The sequence below is a fragment of the Natrix helvetica genome (genome assembly GCF_964273705.1).
Source record: "Natrix helvetica genome assembly, chromosome: 13".
In the NCBI taxonomy this organism is placed as follows: Eukaryota; Metazoa; Chordata; class Lepidosauria; order Squamata; family Natricidae; genus Natrix; species Natrix helvetica.
The window spans coordinates 1,222,409-1,240,673 of record NC_138557.1 but is presented as its reverse complement, the minus strand read 5'-3'; the positions used below and the strand labels follow the sequence as shown (position 1 = coordinate 1,240,673).

Below are 18,265 nucleotides of genomic sequence, written 5' to 3'. Positions count from 1 at the left end.
CCTTTCTCCGGCAAGGCCGAGGGTCCCCGACGGTCTCCAACTGCCAGGTGCGGACCGGAGCTCGGGATAAGCCGAGAGAGGCTTCAGTCCACGCAGGGCCAGGTAGGCCTCGATCCCCCTAAAAGAAGACCATCAACCAAGACAGCTGCAGAAGAGATACAGGTAGCCCTCGACTTACGACCACACTAGAATCTCAAATTTCAGTTGATGGAGTGAGACCGTTGTTAAGTCAGCTTTGCCCCATTTTACGACCTTCCTCGCCACCGTAGTTGAGGGAATCCCTGCAGTTGGTAAGTGAGCCACACGGTAGTTAAACAAATCCAGCTTCCCCGTTGACCTTGCTGGTCGGAAGGTCGCAACCCCCTGGGACGCTGCGACCGTCATAAGTGTGAGTCAGCTGCTGAGCGTCTGAACTTTGATCACGTGACCATGAGGATGCTGCAACGGTCGTAAATGTGAAAACCAATCAAGTCATTTTTTTTCAATGCCGTTGTAACTTCAAACGGTCACTAAACAAGGATTGATATAAGTCGAGGACTGCCTGTATGGTGCATGAGCACACTGAGGGATCCCTGAGACTCTTCAAGGCCTGGTGGTCGCTGGTTGCCAGGAACTTCAGTACTGGAAGCTTTCAAGAAGAGACTGGACTGCCATCTGTCAGAAGTAGGGTCTCTTGCTTGGGCGGGGGGGGGGGTGGATTAGATGACCTAAGAGGTTCCTTCCAACTCTGTTAATCTGTTCTGTTTGGAACTCCGTCCCTATAGAGAGATCCCAGCAATGGGGCTCATTTTTCTTTGCATTCCAGGGCCAGCCACGGAATCCATTTAACCTCATCCCGGCTTTCTCCCAACCATGAGTCGCTTCTACGACAGCATCGAGCCCAACGTCATCAATGAGGAGATGCTGCAGAAAGCGGTGGAGGAGCAGGGGCCTCAGGACGACGCAGGCCAGCTGGCCAAGAAGGAGGGCATCAACTTCAAAGAAGTCAAAGCCCTGCAACTTGACTTCAGAAGTAAGGGCCCAAGCACAAAAGAGAGCAGTTTGTTTCTCAGAAAAGGCCTGCCCACTTCTCACGGCCAAGATTGGCTGCTCTGCAACTCGCCATGGGAACACCTAGTACAGGGATGGCAAACTTGCCACACCCATAATGCTATGCGCGTGACCCCTCCCCAATGCATGTGTGCAATCAGCGACACCACCACCTCGCTTTTGCCACGGTTTTTTCGCCTCCCCCAGGCTCGAGGCTTTCTAGGAGCCTGGGGAGGGCAAAAACAGCCTCCCCTGCCCCCCCCCCATGCCCTACGGAGGCCTCAGGAGCTTTCCTGAAGCCTCCGGAGGGTGAAAAATGGACCTACCGGGAACCCGAAAGCCCGTTCCTGAACTTCTGGTTTGCCTGTAGGGCCGGTTTTTCGCACTTTGGAGGCTTCAGTGAAGCCTCTGGAGGGCAAAAAATAGCCTCAAAAGAAGGCCAAAGTCAGCTGGCCAGCGCACGCATGCACGCTGGCCAGCTGACAGGGCAACGCCTCACGTGCCCTGACAAATGGCTCCGTGTGCCACCTGTGGCACGCATGCCATAAGTTCGCCATCACGGGCCTAGTAGTTCCATTTGGGTATTTAAGAAGGTTTGTAAAGAAGCTGTTGCAGGAAAGCGTTCGACTTCTTGGGGGCATAGTTATTTTGCTAACTCCACTTTAAGCTACAGTTTGGTTGGTATTGGAAGGCCTGGAGGGACCTAGTTGGGCACGGAGAAAGCCTACCCACGTGATTGCTAAGAGTTGACCCTGACGGGATGGTCCATAATTAGTCTGTGGATGAAACCTTTCCCCCTTCTCTTTCTACTCCTTGTCTTTCTACTCCATCCTTCTGTAATCTGTTGACCTCCCGATGTGTTGGGATGCTCTCCGAGGTTGCTAAAATCTGCCCAGTTCTTTGTGAACGTTGTGTAGTGCTGACCCACTGTAATAATGTGGTAAAATTGGGTCTTTCCGACAATTAGATACTATGGAAGTGTGAGCGTTTGACATTCAGTGCTGTGATTTGCCTCGGTTAATATCTATCCTGGTGTTGCTCGTTCATTGACTATATTTGCAGCCAACTTAAAGTAGTTCTTTTCTTTCTCCTGCGGTCTCAGATATCTTGAAGATCGACAATCTTTGGGAGTTCGTGAACCTCACAAAATTGCAGCTCGACAACAATATTATTGAAAAGATAGAAGCACTGGACTCTCTGGTTAATCTGGTTTGGCTAGGTAAGGTAATCAGAGCCACATCAGATAAATCTCTGGAAGTGCCACCCTGAATATATATCTCTGATCGCGGATGTTTCTACATGTCAATAAGGATTCCATCGAGCAATTGTGAGCCATCTGAAATTGTGTCAAATGCCACAGCAAACAGAAACTTTGCTACCTCTTGGCAGTTTGCCCAGCCCTGCCCTGCCCGATGCATCTTGACCTGAGTAGATACGATGCTTTATTTCTCTATGGTGGGATTTTTGCTTTTCCTGTTATGTAGAATTGAAATTAGTGCTGTATTCCCGTAACAGAAAAGTTATACCTTTCTGATCAGATGATATCCACATCTGATATGAGAAAGAGCTGATAAGTGCTCATTTGCTTATTTACTGGATTTATTCTCAGCCCCGTTCAATAGATTCTCAGCAGATTTAACTGTTTATTTTTTTCAAGAGCTGTGAAGTTCTTTTATCGCTCTACAAATGACCATGTGGGTTTGCAGGTCTTGTCTGGGAGGGATTTGATGGCTTCCTTTTGGGACTCACACTTTCCAAACTTGTTCCCACAGATTTGTCCTTCAATAATATCGAACTCATTGAAGGCTTAGACACATTGGTAAAATTGCAGGACCTGAGTCTGTACAATAACAGGATCTGCAAGATTGAGAATCTGGATACACTACAAGAACTCCAAGTCTTTTCTATAGGAAACAATAATATCGACAATCTGGAAAATGTAAGTTTTTGATTTATAAATTATAACTTTATAAATCTTTCTTGGGCATTTAGTCAGTTTTGAACTCAGAAGATATATTTTAGTTTATGCTGCTCCTCTCCTGATTTTCCCCCTAAGGTAAAGGTGATGTACGGGGACAATGGCCCATCTGTAGCTAGACAATGAATCACCAGCTAAGGAAGCTGCCATTGATGACCTTAATAATTAGGATTTATGTAATGCTAAATAAATACAAAGGGTGGAAACCAATGTGATTGTTACAGCATGTCTGTGGGTTGAACCATTTGAGAAATATAACAATAAATGATAATACATTGTGGGGCTCAATATTTTAAAAGAAATTGTTGAACTTGTATTGGAAATATTAAAATCTGAGAATAAAATTCCTCCACACCCAAGTGCCATACTAAATTTTCTAAACAGAAGCTTCCTGAACCAAATATCCATACTTCTCTTCTTCTTTTGTCATTTGTGACTATTGCAATATTTGTATTAATCGGTTACAGGCTTCTTGATGACCTGGGCCTTTTTCTCCATCTACCACAGATGATTTATCTCAGGAAGTTCAAAAACCTGCGCACACTGAACCTCACAGGGAACCCAGTGTGTGACAACGAAGTCTACTCCATGTTCATTGCGGCTTACTTGCCCAATCTCGTGTACCTGGATTTCAGACTGGTGGAGGAAAACAATGTAAGGCTCTCAAGAGGCACTCCTCATGATGAACCGATATTAGCGAGACCCCCACCGCCACGCCATCCCCCTCGGGGAGATTCTGCTGGCATGACCTCCGAACCCAGTTCTAATCTCAGCTGATGGACATTCCCGTCTCTCCTTCCTGTCAGCGAGAGATGGCCCTGATGAAGTACCAGTATGCCATAGAAGAGATGAGGCATGGGGAAACGCTGCTCCTGGCCAAGCAGAAGGAGTGGGAAGCCAGGGAAAAGGAGGTGGAATACCACAAGGTACGTAGCATTCCCACTGGCTCTGGGTCACGGGACCCTGGGGAGCAGCTGCTGAGTGCCTTCTGCCTCCCCAAGGTTTAATGGGACCTTAAAAATCACCCAGCGAAAACAGAGTCAGAAATTTTTGCTGTTTGAAAGAAAAAATTTGTCCGCGTGCCATTTGCTTCGCTCCTGAGCGAAATTCCCTGTGCTGCAATATAAAGCCTGAAGTTTCAGGGGAATGCCACAGCTGGATTCACACACCAAGTTGGCTGAACAAACTACTGGATCCTGGTTAAGTCCCAAATCCTAATTTACTAATCGACACATCCTGCTGTGCTAAAATCTCTCCCTACCCCCGGCACCGCATTTTAGTGCAAGGTGTGAGTTTACTTCAAGGTGTAAACTTTCTATGCAATTTGCATGTGGACATTTATGGGTTGTCTGCTTGTTTCCCCCCAGCTGTTTTGCCCCTGAGGATTCTTAAAGAGCCTTGCAGCCTTCATCTAACTTTTGTGGTTTCTCTTCCAAGTCTGCCTACGTGGAGTATCTGGATGGCGCTTATCTCTTTGACAGCATGTATGCAGAAGACCCCGAAGCATCTAAGCTGATGTACCTTCCTGGCGTGCCAGCGCTGTTAGAGACATATCCTTCCTGAGGAGATGCATCTTGGAAATACGATTTGAGGCAGTTCACTGGTGTCTTGAGGACTAGTGTCATGCTTCAAACAAACAAAAAGCAAATCCAGCTGTGATGACCCATAAGCAGAGGGAATTCCAAAATCTGTGTTAAAGTAGCATCATTTGGGGCAGCTGGTTCACTGGCCCCCATTCCATGCTCTGGACAGTTTTCCTCAGCTGGGATCTGAGGAAAGCGAATAATGTCAGGACTTTTTTATTTCCTATGTATTTCAAACCCAAGAAGCTCCCGCAAACTCTGCCCTGCCATGTTCTTTGATCTATCCTCCCCTCCCCAAATTTAGCATGGGAAATCGCTCCAGTGTTTATGACTACTCCCAGAGAACTGACCCAGACTGGCCCCTTCGAGGCAGGAGTGTCTGTTCCTGTTCCAGCCAGGATTTCCCTAGTCAGGAGATTAGACGTACCATGAAGCAGGCTTATTTTTATTTATCTATTCATTGCTTCTTTGACTCCAATCCCACCTACAAGACTAAGTTTGTTGAGATTTGCCAAACACTGTTCGAATACGGCCTCCAGCAGCACCGACGGCGAGAGGACGAGATTGCCGTTTTCTACGAGTGCCTGAACGAAGCCCTGAAAGACAACCAAGACGAGGGCACCAGAATCATTCACGAGTTTGAGAAGAAGAACAAAGGGGTGGGTAGCTTCCTCCCCACAGGAATGTCGGGGCAATTAGGCACCTTGCCACCCCAGTGCCTTTCCGCTCCCATCAGTTTTCTTCTTGATCACAGTCGCGATTATCATGGACCTTGCTTGCTTTGTGAATCAGAAGAGAGGGGGAAAACTATTGGAGCAAACCCAGGTTTATCCTGGGAGTCTCCTTTAAAACCAGGCCTGAAAGGAAGGCACACAAATGTTACGGGTCCTTTTGGACTTATAACCACAGTTGAGCTAAGCCAGGTGGCCATTAAATTGTGCCAAATTTTACTTTCTCCGCTGTTGTTATGTGAATAGCTGCAGTTTTTAAGTGGATCACGTTGTCATTAAGCGAATCCAGCTTTTCCCATTGACTTTGCTTATCAGAAGCTGGTTAGGAAGGCCACAGACGGAGCACATGACCCTGGGATGTTGCCAGATGCCCAAATTTTGATCATGATTGTGGGGGGATTGCGACATTCGTAGGTGTGAGGACTGGTCATGAGTCCCTTTTCCCGGTACTGTTGAGACGTTGGTCGCTAAATGAAGAGTTTTAAGCTGGGGACTACTTGTATCGCCTTGTGCTGGACATTTTTTACTCGCTGGTAGTTGCATTCAGGGTGGTAGCCCTATTGAGGCACCTGCATATTCCAGAGGTTCACCCAGGCCATTTGAAACTTCCCTTGGAAACAGTTCATGCATTTGTGCCAGAATCTCTGTCCTTCCCATTAAGAGAGGAATTGGGGCACGAGGAAAACATTTCCTGTCTCATCTTCCACCAGTAGACGATCGAAGAAATTCAGAACCTCGGGGACTTCCAGATGGCTGAGTTAAGGCTGGTGGAGTACAACGATGAAATAACCAAGCTGTATGAAACGTTGATGTCTCTGGAGATGCAGCTGGTGGACCAGCTGGAGGTAAGGCAATTTGGAGGGGGGGGAGGGGGAGGCCTCCCTTGAAGACTCTGTTGGGATCTACCAAGCATGGCCTGGGAGATTGGGATCGACAGGCCTGAAAACTGGTCAGTTTCTAGCAGATCATTCAACACTGCTGAGCATTTCTTATGTTCTTAAGCACAACAGCAAATAAGCAGCATCCCTAGACAGACGGCCTAATGCCATATCTATCATTCCCCAGACTTCACATCCAGCCACATCAGCAAACCAGGAGAAACCGAGTTTGTAAGCCTACTGGAATGTGAAGTCTTGGAATTGGTTCAGTTCAAACTCACTTGTCTTTTTTTTTCTCCACCAAGGAAGTTATCAAAGATTTTGAAAGAAACATCCTCGATCTTGTCTCGATTTTTATAGAAAACGAACAAGGACTATATCCTTTTGAGTGCCACCAAGACGTTGTAAATTTAAGTGGACAAATGCTTCAAGCTGCGAGCAAGCTGGTATGTCCTCCAGAACTGCACAGCCCTGTGTTGATTTGATAAAAAGCTTTGATAAAATGAAGCTTTCTTCGCTTCTCTAAAGTGAGCAAGATTGCTGCATTTTCCTGAACCTTCTGCTGCACGATGGCGCAATGCCGGGATCTTGAAAACCACCATCACGAAAAGCTCTTAGAAACAGCCATCAACACACTGGAGAAGATAGTGAAGAGCGAGTACGATGAAGAGATGCCAGATGACGTCCGCATGGTAAGCTGCTGCTACCCCTCCCATAACTGCCCCCGGGATCAGAAGAGGTGGGGTGTTCTCGATCTGGCATTAGACACCACATACAGCCCATCAGGGGCTCCTCAGAACCTTTTCTCAATGGCTTTGCTTCCAGCTCTTTGTGGACAAAGACACCATCGTCAATGCTGTCAATGCCTCCCATGACATTCACCTGCTGAAGATTGACAACAGAGAAGATGAAATCATCACCAAAGCTAACAATCGGGTTTACAACCTGATTGAAAAGGTAAGCGTAAACCGTTAGGTTTTCCCCCGAAGAAGAGTCATTCCTGAGAAAGGAAGGGCTTCTAGCGCACTCAGTGGCGCTCTTAACGGAGCTGGCTATGAAAGGAAATGTAAGCAGAAATGTCCTCTTAGCTAACCTTAAGAAACCAAAAGAGACGTCATGAGTAAAAGTTGCAGCTTCTTCAGGTTTCCCATCTTCATTTTTCAATCCCTGAAGGTTCACAAGGATGAAATCCACCGAAACCGAAGCCGTGTGCTAGAACTCAATCACTATATTGAGCATATCCGTAGTGAGCTGGATAACTTGGACATCCTAGAGCAGTAGCTGCTTTGAGTACTGAAGTGTACTAACTCCATTTCTGGATTTAGATACTGCAACTAGCAGTGAACCTGCCCGGTGATCTCCTTCTGGTTGAATCTAATCCACTGAACACCAAAAACCTAACATACTGCAGAGAATCTTTAATCCCTCCAAAAGTTTAATGATCAATATGAATAAATAGACATATTTTCTTTTAAAAAGAACAAAATGTATCACTTTATTTTTGTCTTCAAAGCATACTTCCAAACAAAGTACTCAGTTGTATTCACCGTTTTTTAATTTTCTAATAAAAGTTTATGGAGCCAATTTGGAATCGAGAGACAGTTCTTTGAAATAAAGGTGGCAGTGGATCCTGCCATTTTGGTTTGCAATATGATCCCTTTTAAATTTAATTGGGGAGGAGGGTGCAGCAGGATCTTTATGGTCACCAAGGGGATATTGATGGCATGTTGGAACCCCCGTGTCTCATGATGGGGACTCCAGCTAGAGTGTCTTCACTCTTAATAGAGATGCTCAATTGCTGCGATATATTCCCACCTCTAACCGCCTCTAGCAAGATGTCCTCCAGGACAGAACTTGTGGCCTTCCACCCATTGTGGCAGGCTCATGTAGCATTCCAACACTCTGCTCCTAAAATCTGTCTACCTGCCAGGGAAAATGCAGAACCTGGGGAACAAGAAATATCGTCAGAAGTGGTCAGCCCAGGTGAGATGGATAGGAAGCCACTCCCAAAACTTCCAGGAAGGATCAGCCTCCAGGGGCCTGGAAGAGAAGAGTCTCATCTCCTACTCTGTGGCCCAGCCATGCCCACAGCACCTCTCCACCATCCATTCCATCTGAATCTTCTTCAGGTTCATCCAGACTGACTCTCTTCCTTCTTCTGCATCCCAATTCCTCAGTGCTGAAGCAGCTTGTGCTTGATGGTGGAATTTTCTAAGCAAAGGTGGACAAACAGGGTGGCAGCAGCTGTGCGGGCCCGCAAGTCAAACCTTTCGTAGTCATGGGCCCACTCCACATTCCCCCAGTGCTGAATCTAGAGCAAAAGAGAGAAAAACAATAAAACTGTAGGCTTTGTCTTCCACTGCAGGGCTCGGGGATAACCATACCTAAACTGTTCCTCTTCTTGAAAAAATCCACCAATCATCTTGAACCTTCCCAAAGGCAGGTTCAAGACGCTTGGCAGATTTTTCCAGGAAGAGGAAGAGTTTACTTCTATCCTAAGACATTCTTTAACTAAAGCCATGTTCAGCTTGGATGTTCCTGACCTCCATTTTTGGTCCAATGATGGCTGTTTACTGATCACAGCGAGCCACAATATCCTCAGTCACGATGCCAAATATAACCCCAGATTCACACAGGAGACAAAGCCATAAACCACAGCTTAGAAAACAAAACAGGTTTCCACTATAGATGAGCCATAACCAAACAGGCTGCAATAGAGCACGGTATCTGAATCCACATACAGGAATATATCTGTCATATTGTAAAGTTTACCTGATATTCTTCCTCCAGTCGAGATAGGACAACAGCTTGTTCAACTGTTAAATGTTTGTCAACAAGGCTCATTGCTAGAATCAAAGACTTCAGCTGTGTTATCATGTATTCTATGCCTGGTGAAGAAAATACTCTTAAGATTTAATACCAAAGTAGTTTAATGGGTTAATAAAAGGAGAAAAATTGTCATTTTCTCTTATAAAGTATGTTCTCCTATGCTTTAAGGTGAGCATAGTTGGCTTAAAAAATCAATTTAAAAAGGGAAAGGTCCCTGAATCTCCCCATCCCCTTACCAATCAGCACCACCCCCACCTAGAAATACACGAAGAATGTTTTAATCCAATGCAGTTTGAAATCCACCAGATCCCAGGATGTTATTTGATATACCTTGAAGGGCCCAGCTGTTGTATGAAGCAAGGTGGCTAATGAAGATGTCCTTTGTGCTTTGTGGGAGGGTAAGACCCATGATGCTTGTTGAAGAGTCAATCACCACATTGTATCTGGAGATGGAATGGAGTTTCGATACATCAAACTCTGAGCAAGGATGAAACAAAGTCAGAAGATCCAAAACCTTCGGCACTGATTCACTGCTTATACTACTTACCTTTTCTCAGCCCATTCAATTACTGGATCCCATTCATTCTTCTGCAGTTCTACCAAGGCTGGTGGCTCCTCTACCCGGTAACTAAGAATCCAGGAAAGTTTTTTTTTAAAAAACAATGCAGTCAGGCCTTAAGAATCACTTGTGCATCTTAATATCTCCAGCTTTTAATCTTCCTTTATTCCAAAGAAAAACATACTCTTGCCACGTGGAAATACTACATTGCACAAATTGTAGAAATGTTCCCCAACCCCAACCCCACTTTATTGCCTAGTTGAATTTTTTATTAGGTGACTTTTTCTCCAGATACCCAAAATGGTTTACATAGAAGCCTTCCTCTGTTGCCTCCCACGAACAACATCCCTGTGAGATGACTGGCCCAATTACCCATTGTTCTTCTTGGGTGATCTAAATCTTACATCACAAGGAAGTCTTTAAATTTCCAACCTTAAATAAACCATAGAAACCAAAATGAATGCCTACCAAATAGTATCTGTCTCCAAGAACTTCAGAGCTGCCTGGATGAGCTGATCTTTGCTTCGCTGTGATGGGTTGTCCAAAGCAGTGTTGCACAAGTTGGTCTAAAGAATATAAAGCAGTTTTAGCGATCCAGACCTCAGGCTCTAAGCTACTTGAACCTACAAGTCTGAACAGTAAAGCACTGAATTTCTTGTGCAAATATTCCCCGTCACAGTCTGTGCAATTTTGCATCCTACACATGATTTTAATACAGATCCAGAATTTTCATTAAATTTGGCCTATCAACTTTTCATAATTTACATATTTGTCTTTATCAAAATTATAAACAGCTTCCTGTTTACACAAGTATTGGGCTTGCTTTTTTTGTCTAATATGCCAAGTCTTTGTTTTTACTGTTGTTGTTTTTAACATGGTTACTGTAGAGAGCAGTTCATTATTACCAAACCAACTTTTGTAAATACAACTCACATTCCCCTAATGTAACTATAATTTCAGTAACCTTGGCCTTATTTTATTCAAAGAGACCCAACTGACTTTGGTTCCAAATTTCCATTTGCTCAGCTGGCCCATTCCTTTCACACACCAGATGCATAGAATAGAACTTGATAGTGTCCTGCTGGGAATCCCACTCAGTTGCCACAGCCAAAGCCAGAGGCTCACTGGGCACCGTGAAGAGCTTAGCTTGCGGAGTTCTCAGCTTCCGGCTGTCCAAGTTGATTTCAAAGCCACCTGAAGAGAAAGAAGAGACCATGGCATGGAATATTGCTGACCTATAGCTTGTTTTTATTTTGCTGCACTTCAGCTTTGAGAGGTGAACATTTGTCCTATTCCTGCCCCCTCAGTAAAAGGGCAAGCCTTGCCATTAATGCATGTGGGACTGCCTTTAAAAATATAAGAAAATATTCCTAGATTGTGTGAAAAGAGCATCCTGAGGGCCAACCATATCCCTGAGAAGCCCACATCAGATATAAGCCCCATACTACAACATAACCTTTGACAATGACAGTGATGTCATAACTATGAAACTCTGGAGAACTGGCAAAGCTTTGGTGGTTTTCCTTGTTTGTAACAGGGCAATATTCTGCACTGAACATGGATTTCCAGCTCACCACACAGATACAAGTGGGATTTTAGAAAATATAGAGCAAGATAGAGATTCAGTTTCCCGTTTGCCCACAAAACTCTTTTTCCCCTCTAGTGCATCTTGCAATAGAATAAATGGGCCCAAATAAACAAATATACAAAAGTAATGCAAAACTGTGCTTACTTTCTCCTTGGGAGATGCTAACATTCTGGTAAAATCTTTTCCTTTCTGCAAGACAAAAATAGGCAAATTATCTACATACCTAATAGACCCAGGCCAAAATAAACTGAAGCATAATTAGGCACTATTCTAATAAAAATATCCATTTTAATTTTTTTAAAGACAAATGTCCATGTTTTTACACGGATGTGAAAGACTGTGCATTAAATGGCACCATTTGTAGCGTAAAAGTTAGATGACCCAAATAAAGGACAAAAGTGAGACTTAAAAAAAAACACGAGTAAATCTAAAAACAGCTTTCTGGAATGAGGGAAATAGGACCAGAGCGACCACGGGTCGTATAATCCCCGCCTCACCTGCCTGGGCCGCGTAATGCCTCCTGAAGGCCGCGGGGGAAGCCTCCGGACGGGGCGCGGGGCGAAGGGGCGCGAGGGCCCCCTTGCCAAGCAAACGCCCGAGGCTCCTTTGCCACATGCCGGGGAGCAGCTCTTCGGGAGCGCCTTGCGACGCTCCCCGCCGGCCGCCCAGAGATCCTCAAGGCGGATCCTCTCAGGCGGCTCTCCTCCTTCCCTGAGGTAACCGTCTCGACCCTCCGGGCGCCGCCATGTTGCCGGGGGAGGGGGGGGTCAGAGGTGGCGGGGCGGGCGACCAATCGGCGTCACAAACGCGGTTTGTCCTCTCCGCCGCGCCGTCTCCCCGGAGGAAGCGGCGTCTCCCCCTCTGTCGCAGCGCACGTGACCGTCTCGCGGCCAATCGGGACGCGACGTGGCCCGGCGGGCGTCCAATCGGCGGGCGGCGAGGGGAGCGGGCCGGAGCCGAGGCGGAGCGGGTTGCAGGCGGGCAGGGAGGCCGGCCCGGTGACGGAGGACGAGCCAGGCCCGCCCGCCCGCCCCGCGCTGGCGCCGGGAGACCCGGCCGAGATGCCGGTGCGGAGCTCCTGTCGCTGCCCGCCGGAGCCGGCCCCGGGAGCCGCCGCTGCCGCCCGCCTGGAGCCGCCGCCGCCCATCAACACGGCGCAGCCCGGCGTCAGCACCAGCCGCCTCTACAGCGGCGCCAAGTTCCGCGGGCAGCAGCGCTCCAAGGGCAACGCCTACGAGGTGGAGGTGGTCGTGCAGGTGAGCCGGGAGCCCCGGACCCATCCTCCCCGGCGGACTCCCCCCCCCCCCATCCTCCCCCGCCCCTCTGCCGCTTCATGGTCTGGGAGGGAAAAGAGGTTGCTTTCCCCCGGGGCCCCCTTCCATGACATGGAGGCTGAGGAGGGGTCCTTTGGGGGAGGGGGGCTTCGTGGACCTCGAATGCGGGGGGAAGGGGGTAGAAGGTTTCCCCCCCTCAAAGCCCCAAAGAGATGCTGCCTCGCCCGGTCTCCCCCCCCCCCCTTCAATACACACACCTTGCGCCTGACAACCCCCCCCCCCCAAATATTGGGGGATTTGCAAGAGCCTCTGCGAAGATGCCCAAAGTTGGGGGAGGTGGTTGCATGGCGAGAGCAAAGCATGCCTGGCCCTCAGGAAGCCCCTGGGACCTGGTTCCCCAAGGGACACCCCCCCCCCCAAGCACACACAGAGGCACCCAAATGTCAATCTAGCAGGTGCAGAAGTGGGAAGGGGTGGGGAGGCTCTAGATCCCCTCCCTGGGAACTTGCTACCTGATGGGACCTTAGAGGCTCCCCTTCTCAGTGCCCCCCCCCCCAGTCCAACCAATCTCATTGTACATATTCTGTGCACTGGCAATAAATAATTCTTATTATTGGGGCAGCACAGAGATCCAAGGGACCCCTCCCCTTTTAGCCTTCGGGAGGGGAGCCATGAAAACCTGCCTCTTTCCCCAGGTCTTGACCTAGGATGGAGGTTGAGCTGGGAGGGTGATGGGTATGACAACAGGCGGGGAGATAAAAGGATGCTTTAAAGAAAAAAAGAACACTGCAAAATCCCCATTCCCTCACCACTGGGGCCAGCCAGAAGTTATATTTGCCAGTTCTTCGAACGACTCAAAATTTCCACTACCAATTCTCCAGAACCTGTCAGACCCTGCTGAATTTCACCCCTGATTGTAAGGCATCCTGCCGAGAAAGAAAGTTCAGAGCTGTGGAAGGATTCTCCTTTCAGGAGACCGACAGGTTTCATCCTGGAATTGAGCCTCTGGGGCTCTGCAGCTGAGCACACCTTTTGAGGAAGAAAGGTGTTTATTCGGCTGCTCCTGGAGCTGCAGATGTTTCAGAGCTTGAGATCTGCTGCTGTCAGGGTTGTTGTTTGGGAAGTTGTTGTAGCCTTCAACGCACCTTTATGTCAGCAAAATAGGTTTGTTAGTAATTTCAGACGTTTCTTTGGATGTGATATCTTCAGTTGATGCATTGGGAACCTGCTTCCACAAAGTTGTGTCCTGGCTGTCAGACCCCAAAGGAGAGCGAACCATGGCCTTCTGGCTGGCCAATCTTGGAAATAAAATGTTAGCCTGCAAAGAACTCTGGTCAGCCCAGCACAGTCTGTTCTTCTATACGCAGGCCACCCATGGGCTGTGTCCCCAAAGACTCCGATGTCCTTGGACAATTTCCATCCAACCCCCAGGCAATTTTTAGACCCAGACCTGCATTGTTTCCGTTGTCATCTGGCTTTCCCCCACAAAGCACAGACAAAACGGTGCCTTCGCCGTAAAGGTCAGGAGCCCCGAATAGCATCCGCTGGTCATTGTTCTGCTTTTGCTTCCTGGGCTATATTTGACGACCTGGCAATGAACGTTCTTTCCAGGTGGCCCTACGGAAGTAGACCTTAGAAATGAAAGAGAAGGTTGGGCTGCGTTTCCTTTTCCAAACTTCTCGCAAGTTCTTTTTAAGCGGATGAAGCAGGCTGGTGAATCTGGGCTTTGTTTTCAAGACCACCTTGATATGTGGAAAGGTTGATGCCTGGGAGTGTCATAACTGCTTGAGCCAAGGAGGCTAGGAAGGTAAAGAGGAACCTGACGGGGCTTTTGTCTTTGACAGAAAGGGCTGGAACTCAGGAGAATGAGGAAGCTCCAGGCAAGGAGAGTGGCAGGCTAGATGGAAGAACAAGAAATGCATCCATGGGATGCATCCATGGGAACTGTTTTGATGAGTGCTGTCGATGGTAAAAATGTGGTTCAGGGGTTGGGAGAAGAAGGTTGTTTTCAATGCTGCTGTAGTTTCTTGAAATAGCCACAGCACTTGGACTTACATACCGCTTCACAGTGTTTCACAGCCCTCTGAGCGGTTTACAGAGTCAGCCTCTTGCCCCAACATCTGGGTTCTCCTTTTACCAAGCTTGGAAGGATGGAAGGCTGAGTCAACCTGGAGCCGGTCAGGATTGAACTCCTGGCAGTCAGCATAATTAGCATAATTAACATTGACTTTTCAGAAGAATGAGGATTCTAAGGACTTTCAGCAAATGTAGCAGAAGGAAGAGGAGGGTGTGTTAATCTGGTTTTACTCCCATTTTAATTGAAGCTCAGGGCATCATCCTTGTTTTCACAGTTGCAGAGAAAGATTCTCTCTGTTGTTTGATTTGTTTGGTCCAGCCTTAAGCCCTGACCTTTTGGGGTATGTTTTCCTTTTGTCTTCCAGCATGTTGACATGGACAACTCCTATCTCTGTGGATACTTAAAGATTAAAGGCCTTACTGAGGTATGTGTCTGGAACAGACCGAGTCTTTCTGGAGGCATTCTTCAATGCCCAATTGCAACTGCTTTAGGAAAACAGGGGTGGGGGGAGGGATAATCCTGGATTTCTTCTTTATGTTCATTGTGTCCCTGTTTCATTCCTTCACTCCTAGGAGTATCCAACACTTACTACTTTCTTTGAAGGAGAAATAATCAGTAAAAAGCACCCGTTTTTAACCCGGAAATGGGATGCCGATGAAGACGTGGATCGTAAACATTGGGTGAGTCCCTTGATTTCACCCAGCCTGGGATCCCCTGCCTGTGAGTGGAGACTGAGAGAGGCAAGAGCTATTTGACACTGGAGGTGTTGTAGGGAAAGGATGTGCGGAGGTTTCTCCCTGACTTGCTAGCTTTCCATGCAAGGTCCTTCTTGGGGGAGGATGGAGCCTTCCTTGGGTGTCCCAACCGAGGGAGAACCTGGGATAATGTTTGTTTTGGAGTGTGTGTGCTCTTAAACGGGGCCAGGAATGTCAGGGGCATCAGTGATGTATGTCTCCCCTTTTCTCCTAGGGGAAGTTCCCAGCATTTTACCAGTTTGCAAAAATATTTAACTCTGATGATTTTGATTATGAGGATCTGAAGAATGATGACTTTGTCTTCATGAGGTGGAAAGTAAGTTGTTTGAGCACAGTTCCAAAAGGTGCCTTAGGCGTGGTAAGGGGCTAAACTTGGATTTAAAGAGCCTGCACTTCCCCTTCCCCTCAATCTTAAGAAAAGTCACATTACTTTTATTTGCTCCTCACGGCCATCTTTGGAGCAGTGCTTCTCAACCGTAGCAGCTTTAAGACTTCAACCCCCAAAATTGGGAGTTCCTCATGGTAGTTGGGGAATTCTGGGACTTAAAGTCCACAGATCTTAAAATTGCCAAGGTTGAGAAACACTGATCCAAACTGAGATTTGGCACAGCCTGTTTATATCATGTATAACAGTACATGAAATGAAGTTTAATTCTCTTAAAAGATCATCTTTTAGGGAAAGAAAATCACATTTCTAGCTTTCCCTGTCTTTACGTGTTTAATTTTTGTGCAGGAGCAGTTCCTAGTCCCAGATCACACCATTAAAGACATCAGCGGGGCGTCTTTCGCTGGATTTTATTACATATGCTTTCAGAAGTCTGCAGCATGTATAGAGGGCTATTACTATCACAGGAGTTCAGAATGGTAAGATGGGGGATGATGGGAAATTGAACCTTCCTCGCCCAAGGCCAAGTCGTAGAACATCCTCCCACAGGTTTGACAGTGATTGAGTGACTGATGTAGTGAGACCCAAAGGAATTTATTTTGTTCACCGGCGGGTTCAGACCACATCAGGGCCGAGGCCAATAGTCCACTGCCAAGGGCCATCTGGGCCCATAACCTGATAGCCATGGCACTTAGACTTATATACCGCTTCACGATGCTTTTACGGCCCTCTCTAAGCTGTTTACAGAGTCGGCCTCTTGTCCCCAACAATCTGGGTCCTCATTTTACCCACCTCGGAAGGCAGGAAGGCTGAATCAACCTTGAGCCCGATAATCGAACTGCTGGCAGTTAGCAGAATCAACCTGCCGTACTGCATTCTAACCACAGCGCCACCACGGGGCTCTGATGCTGTGAGACCGCAGCCTTGGAAACCTGCTGCCGTGCTGCAGAATCGGCCACCTTTGCTCTGCTCAACCTGTTTTCCTTGCTCCCCCAGGTATCAATCTCTGAATCTGACTCACGTCCCTGAGTACAGCGCACCCATTTACGAATTCCGGTGACAGGGATGCCAAGAGCTTCACTAAGAGATGGCCAGTGAGGCCGGGGGGTGGGGAGAGAGGAGGCGAGCGCGAGGGCGCATCTTCTATTCAGACAACGGGGATGTCTCGGTCGGGACAGAAGACACCAGGCTCCCCTCTTACGGGCCATCTGGACCGATCTGAAAGCACAAAGGGGAATCCACAGGACTGCCGGAGCCTGATCCTTCTTCCAACTGCGTGGCCAACCTGATCCCGGAGATGGATCTCAGAGCTACCGTTCAATGCCCTTCTCTTGCAGAGCTCGCCTTGGGATCGCTGACAATCCTTTCCCCCCGCTCCTTTTGGGGGGAGGAAACGCCCGCGTCTCCCCAGATCTCCTTGGAATAGAAGAGAACATAAGTTGCTTCCTGCTTATGTTGCTTCCTCCTTGGCTCCGTGTAGGGGTTCCTCCAGAACAGGTGGGGGTGGGGGCTCCTGTCTGGTCTAAGCACTACCTGAGGTTGGTGTGTCTGGCCCACAACTGCCGTATTTGCTAAGGAAGCAGTTGGCCGATGGAAGGAGGGCCTGGCTGGGGGTGGGCCGAATCATCTGCTCCTATTGGTTTGCAAGGCTCAACTTCCTCAGGAATGTTAGTCTGTCCCAGCAGCGCGAGCTTAAAGCAACCTGCAGTGGCGGGAAAGCTAATAATGCCAGTGCAGAATTCGCAACATTAAATGGAAAATGTTTAAGGACTTCTTGAAAGAGAGGTGTCTTTATGGCCCCCTTCCTCACGGCTGGCTCAAAGACTTGTGTAGTAATGTGCACAAATGATTCTTCACCATATTTTACAATGGCTGCTTTTTTTATTATTATTATTTTTCCTCTCCTCCCGGTGCAAATGAGTGCAAGCTCACCAGCTCGCATCCTGGTGGATGGTGGTGAGTGCTCTCTCTGTAATTATCTCGCCGTGCTGCCACCTACTCGTCACGAAGGAAGCACTTGGCAGCGGTATGCAAATTACGCTTCTGACATGCGCGCCGGATTTCACGCTGCAGAAAACGATAGATGCTTGCTAGGACTTTTTGTCAGACCAAAATAATTAAAACATCCTCGTCCCCTCCCCGAATAAACTGGTCTCCCAAGACTTTGAAATGTTCAGTGACTTAAGGCTTCTGTGCCAAACTTTATGCATGCGTGGTCGTGTAAGAGTGGCGGTCCTTGTTTCATACGGCCTCACGAGGCTTCTGCATCTCCGCATCGTTGCTGGGGGAGGGTGAGAACCTCTCTGCCACTCGAGTGTTCAGAGCAGGAGTGTGATGCAGCTCCTGAGCCAGGCATGCTGTGCTTGCTTGCTTGCTTGCTTCAAATTGCTTAGAATGCGCCCTGCTGCCCTCCTCCTGTCTGCTTCCACAGGTGCCTTGGCCTTTGCAGAGCTTGGCAGTGGACAGGGACACAATGTCCCCAGTGGCCAAAGATGACAGGTTGTGGTTGTGTTCTCTTTGGGGCTCGGACTTCCCGTGTGGCAGGATCAGAAGCGTTCGTAGTGGCTTGATTTTAAAACACGGGCAGGTAATTGGGGCG

General features: G+C 47.8%; 3 protein-coding genes across 5 annotated transcripts; 2 read left to right on the top strand and 1 right to left on the bottom strand.

Moving 5' to 3' along the window:
- Positions 1-119: 119 nt before the first annotated feature.
- On the top strand, positions 120-7,783 carry DRC3 (dynein regulatory complex subunit 3). Of its 2 annotated transcripts, XM_081965308.1 has the most exons (13): positions 120-162; positions 806-1,012; positions 2,132-2,248; positions 2,802-2,968; positions 3,515-3,661; positions 3,814-3,933; positions 4,445-4,557; positions 5,075-5,249; positions 6,035-6,166; positions 6,505-6,587; positions 6,768-6,891; positions 7,025-7,156; positions 7,373-7,783. In XM_081965308.1, exons 2-13 carry the CDS (start codon positions 853-855, stop codon positions 7,478-7,480), a joined length of 1,578 nt encoding a protein of 525 aa, XP_081821434.1. In that variant the 5' UTR covers positions 120-162; positions 806-852; the 3' UTR covers positions 7,481-7,783. The 2 variants fall into 2 exon arrangements, with proteins under 2 accessions (XP_081821434.1, XP_081821433.1); XM_081965307.1 differs by lacking the exons at positions 120-162; positions 6,505-6,587; positions 6,768-6,891; positions 7,025-7,156; positions 7,373-7,783 and adding an exon at positions 584-663 and having other exon boundaries at positions 5,075-6,058.
- ATPAF2 (ATP synthase mitochondrial F1 complex assembly factor 2) lies at positions 7,664-11,875 on the bottom strand. 2 transcript variants are annotated; one of them, XM_081965309.1, is made up of 8 exons: positions 11,673-11,875; positions 11,320-11,364; positions 10,636-10,781; positions 10,056-10,153; positions 9,576-9,656; positions 9,359-9,471; positions 8,972-9,087; positions 7,664-8,510 (listed from the first exon to the last, which is right to left on the bottom strand). In XM_081965309.1, the coding sequence occupies exons 1-8, from the start codon at positions 11,788-11,790 to the stop codon at positions 8,373-8,375; spliced, it is 855 nt and encodes a 284-aa protein (XP_081821435.1). In that variant the 5' UTR covers positions 11,791-11,875; the 3' UTR covers positions 7,664-8,372. The 2 variants fall into 2 exon arrangements, with proteins under 2 accessions (XP_081821435.1, XP_081821436.1); XM_081965310.1 differs by having other exon boundaries at positions 8,972-9,045.
- A 187-nt stretch (positions 11,876-12,062) lies between these two features.
- Positions 12,063-17,828, top strand: GID4 (GID complex subunit 4 homolog). Its single transcript, XM_081965311.1, has 6 exons — positions 12,063-12,431; positions 14,891-14,950; positions 15,099-15,206; positions 15,496-15,597; positions 16,015-16,145; positions 16,663-17,828. Exons 1-6 carry the CDS (start codon positions 12,237-12,239, stop codon positions 16,724-16,726), a joined length of 660 nt encoding a protein of 219 aa, XP_081821437.1. The 5' UTR covers positions 12,063-12,236; the 3' UTR covers positions 16,727-17,828.
- The last annotated feature ends 437 nt before the right edge of the window (positions 17,829-18,265 follow it).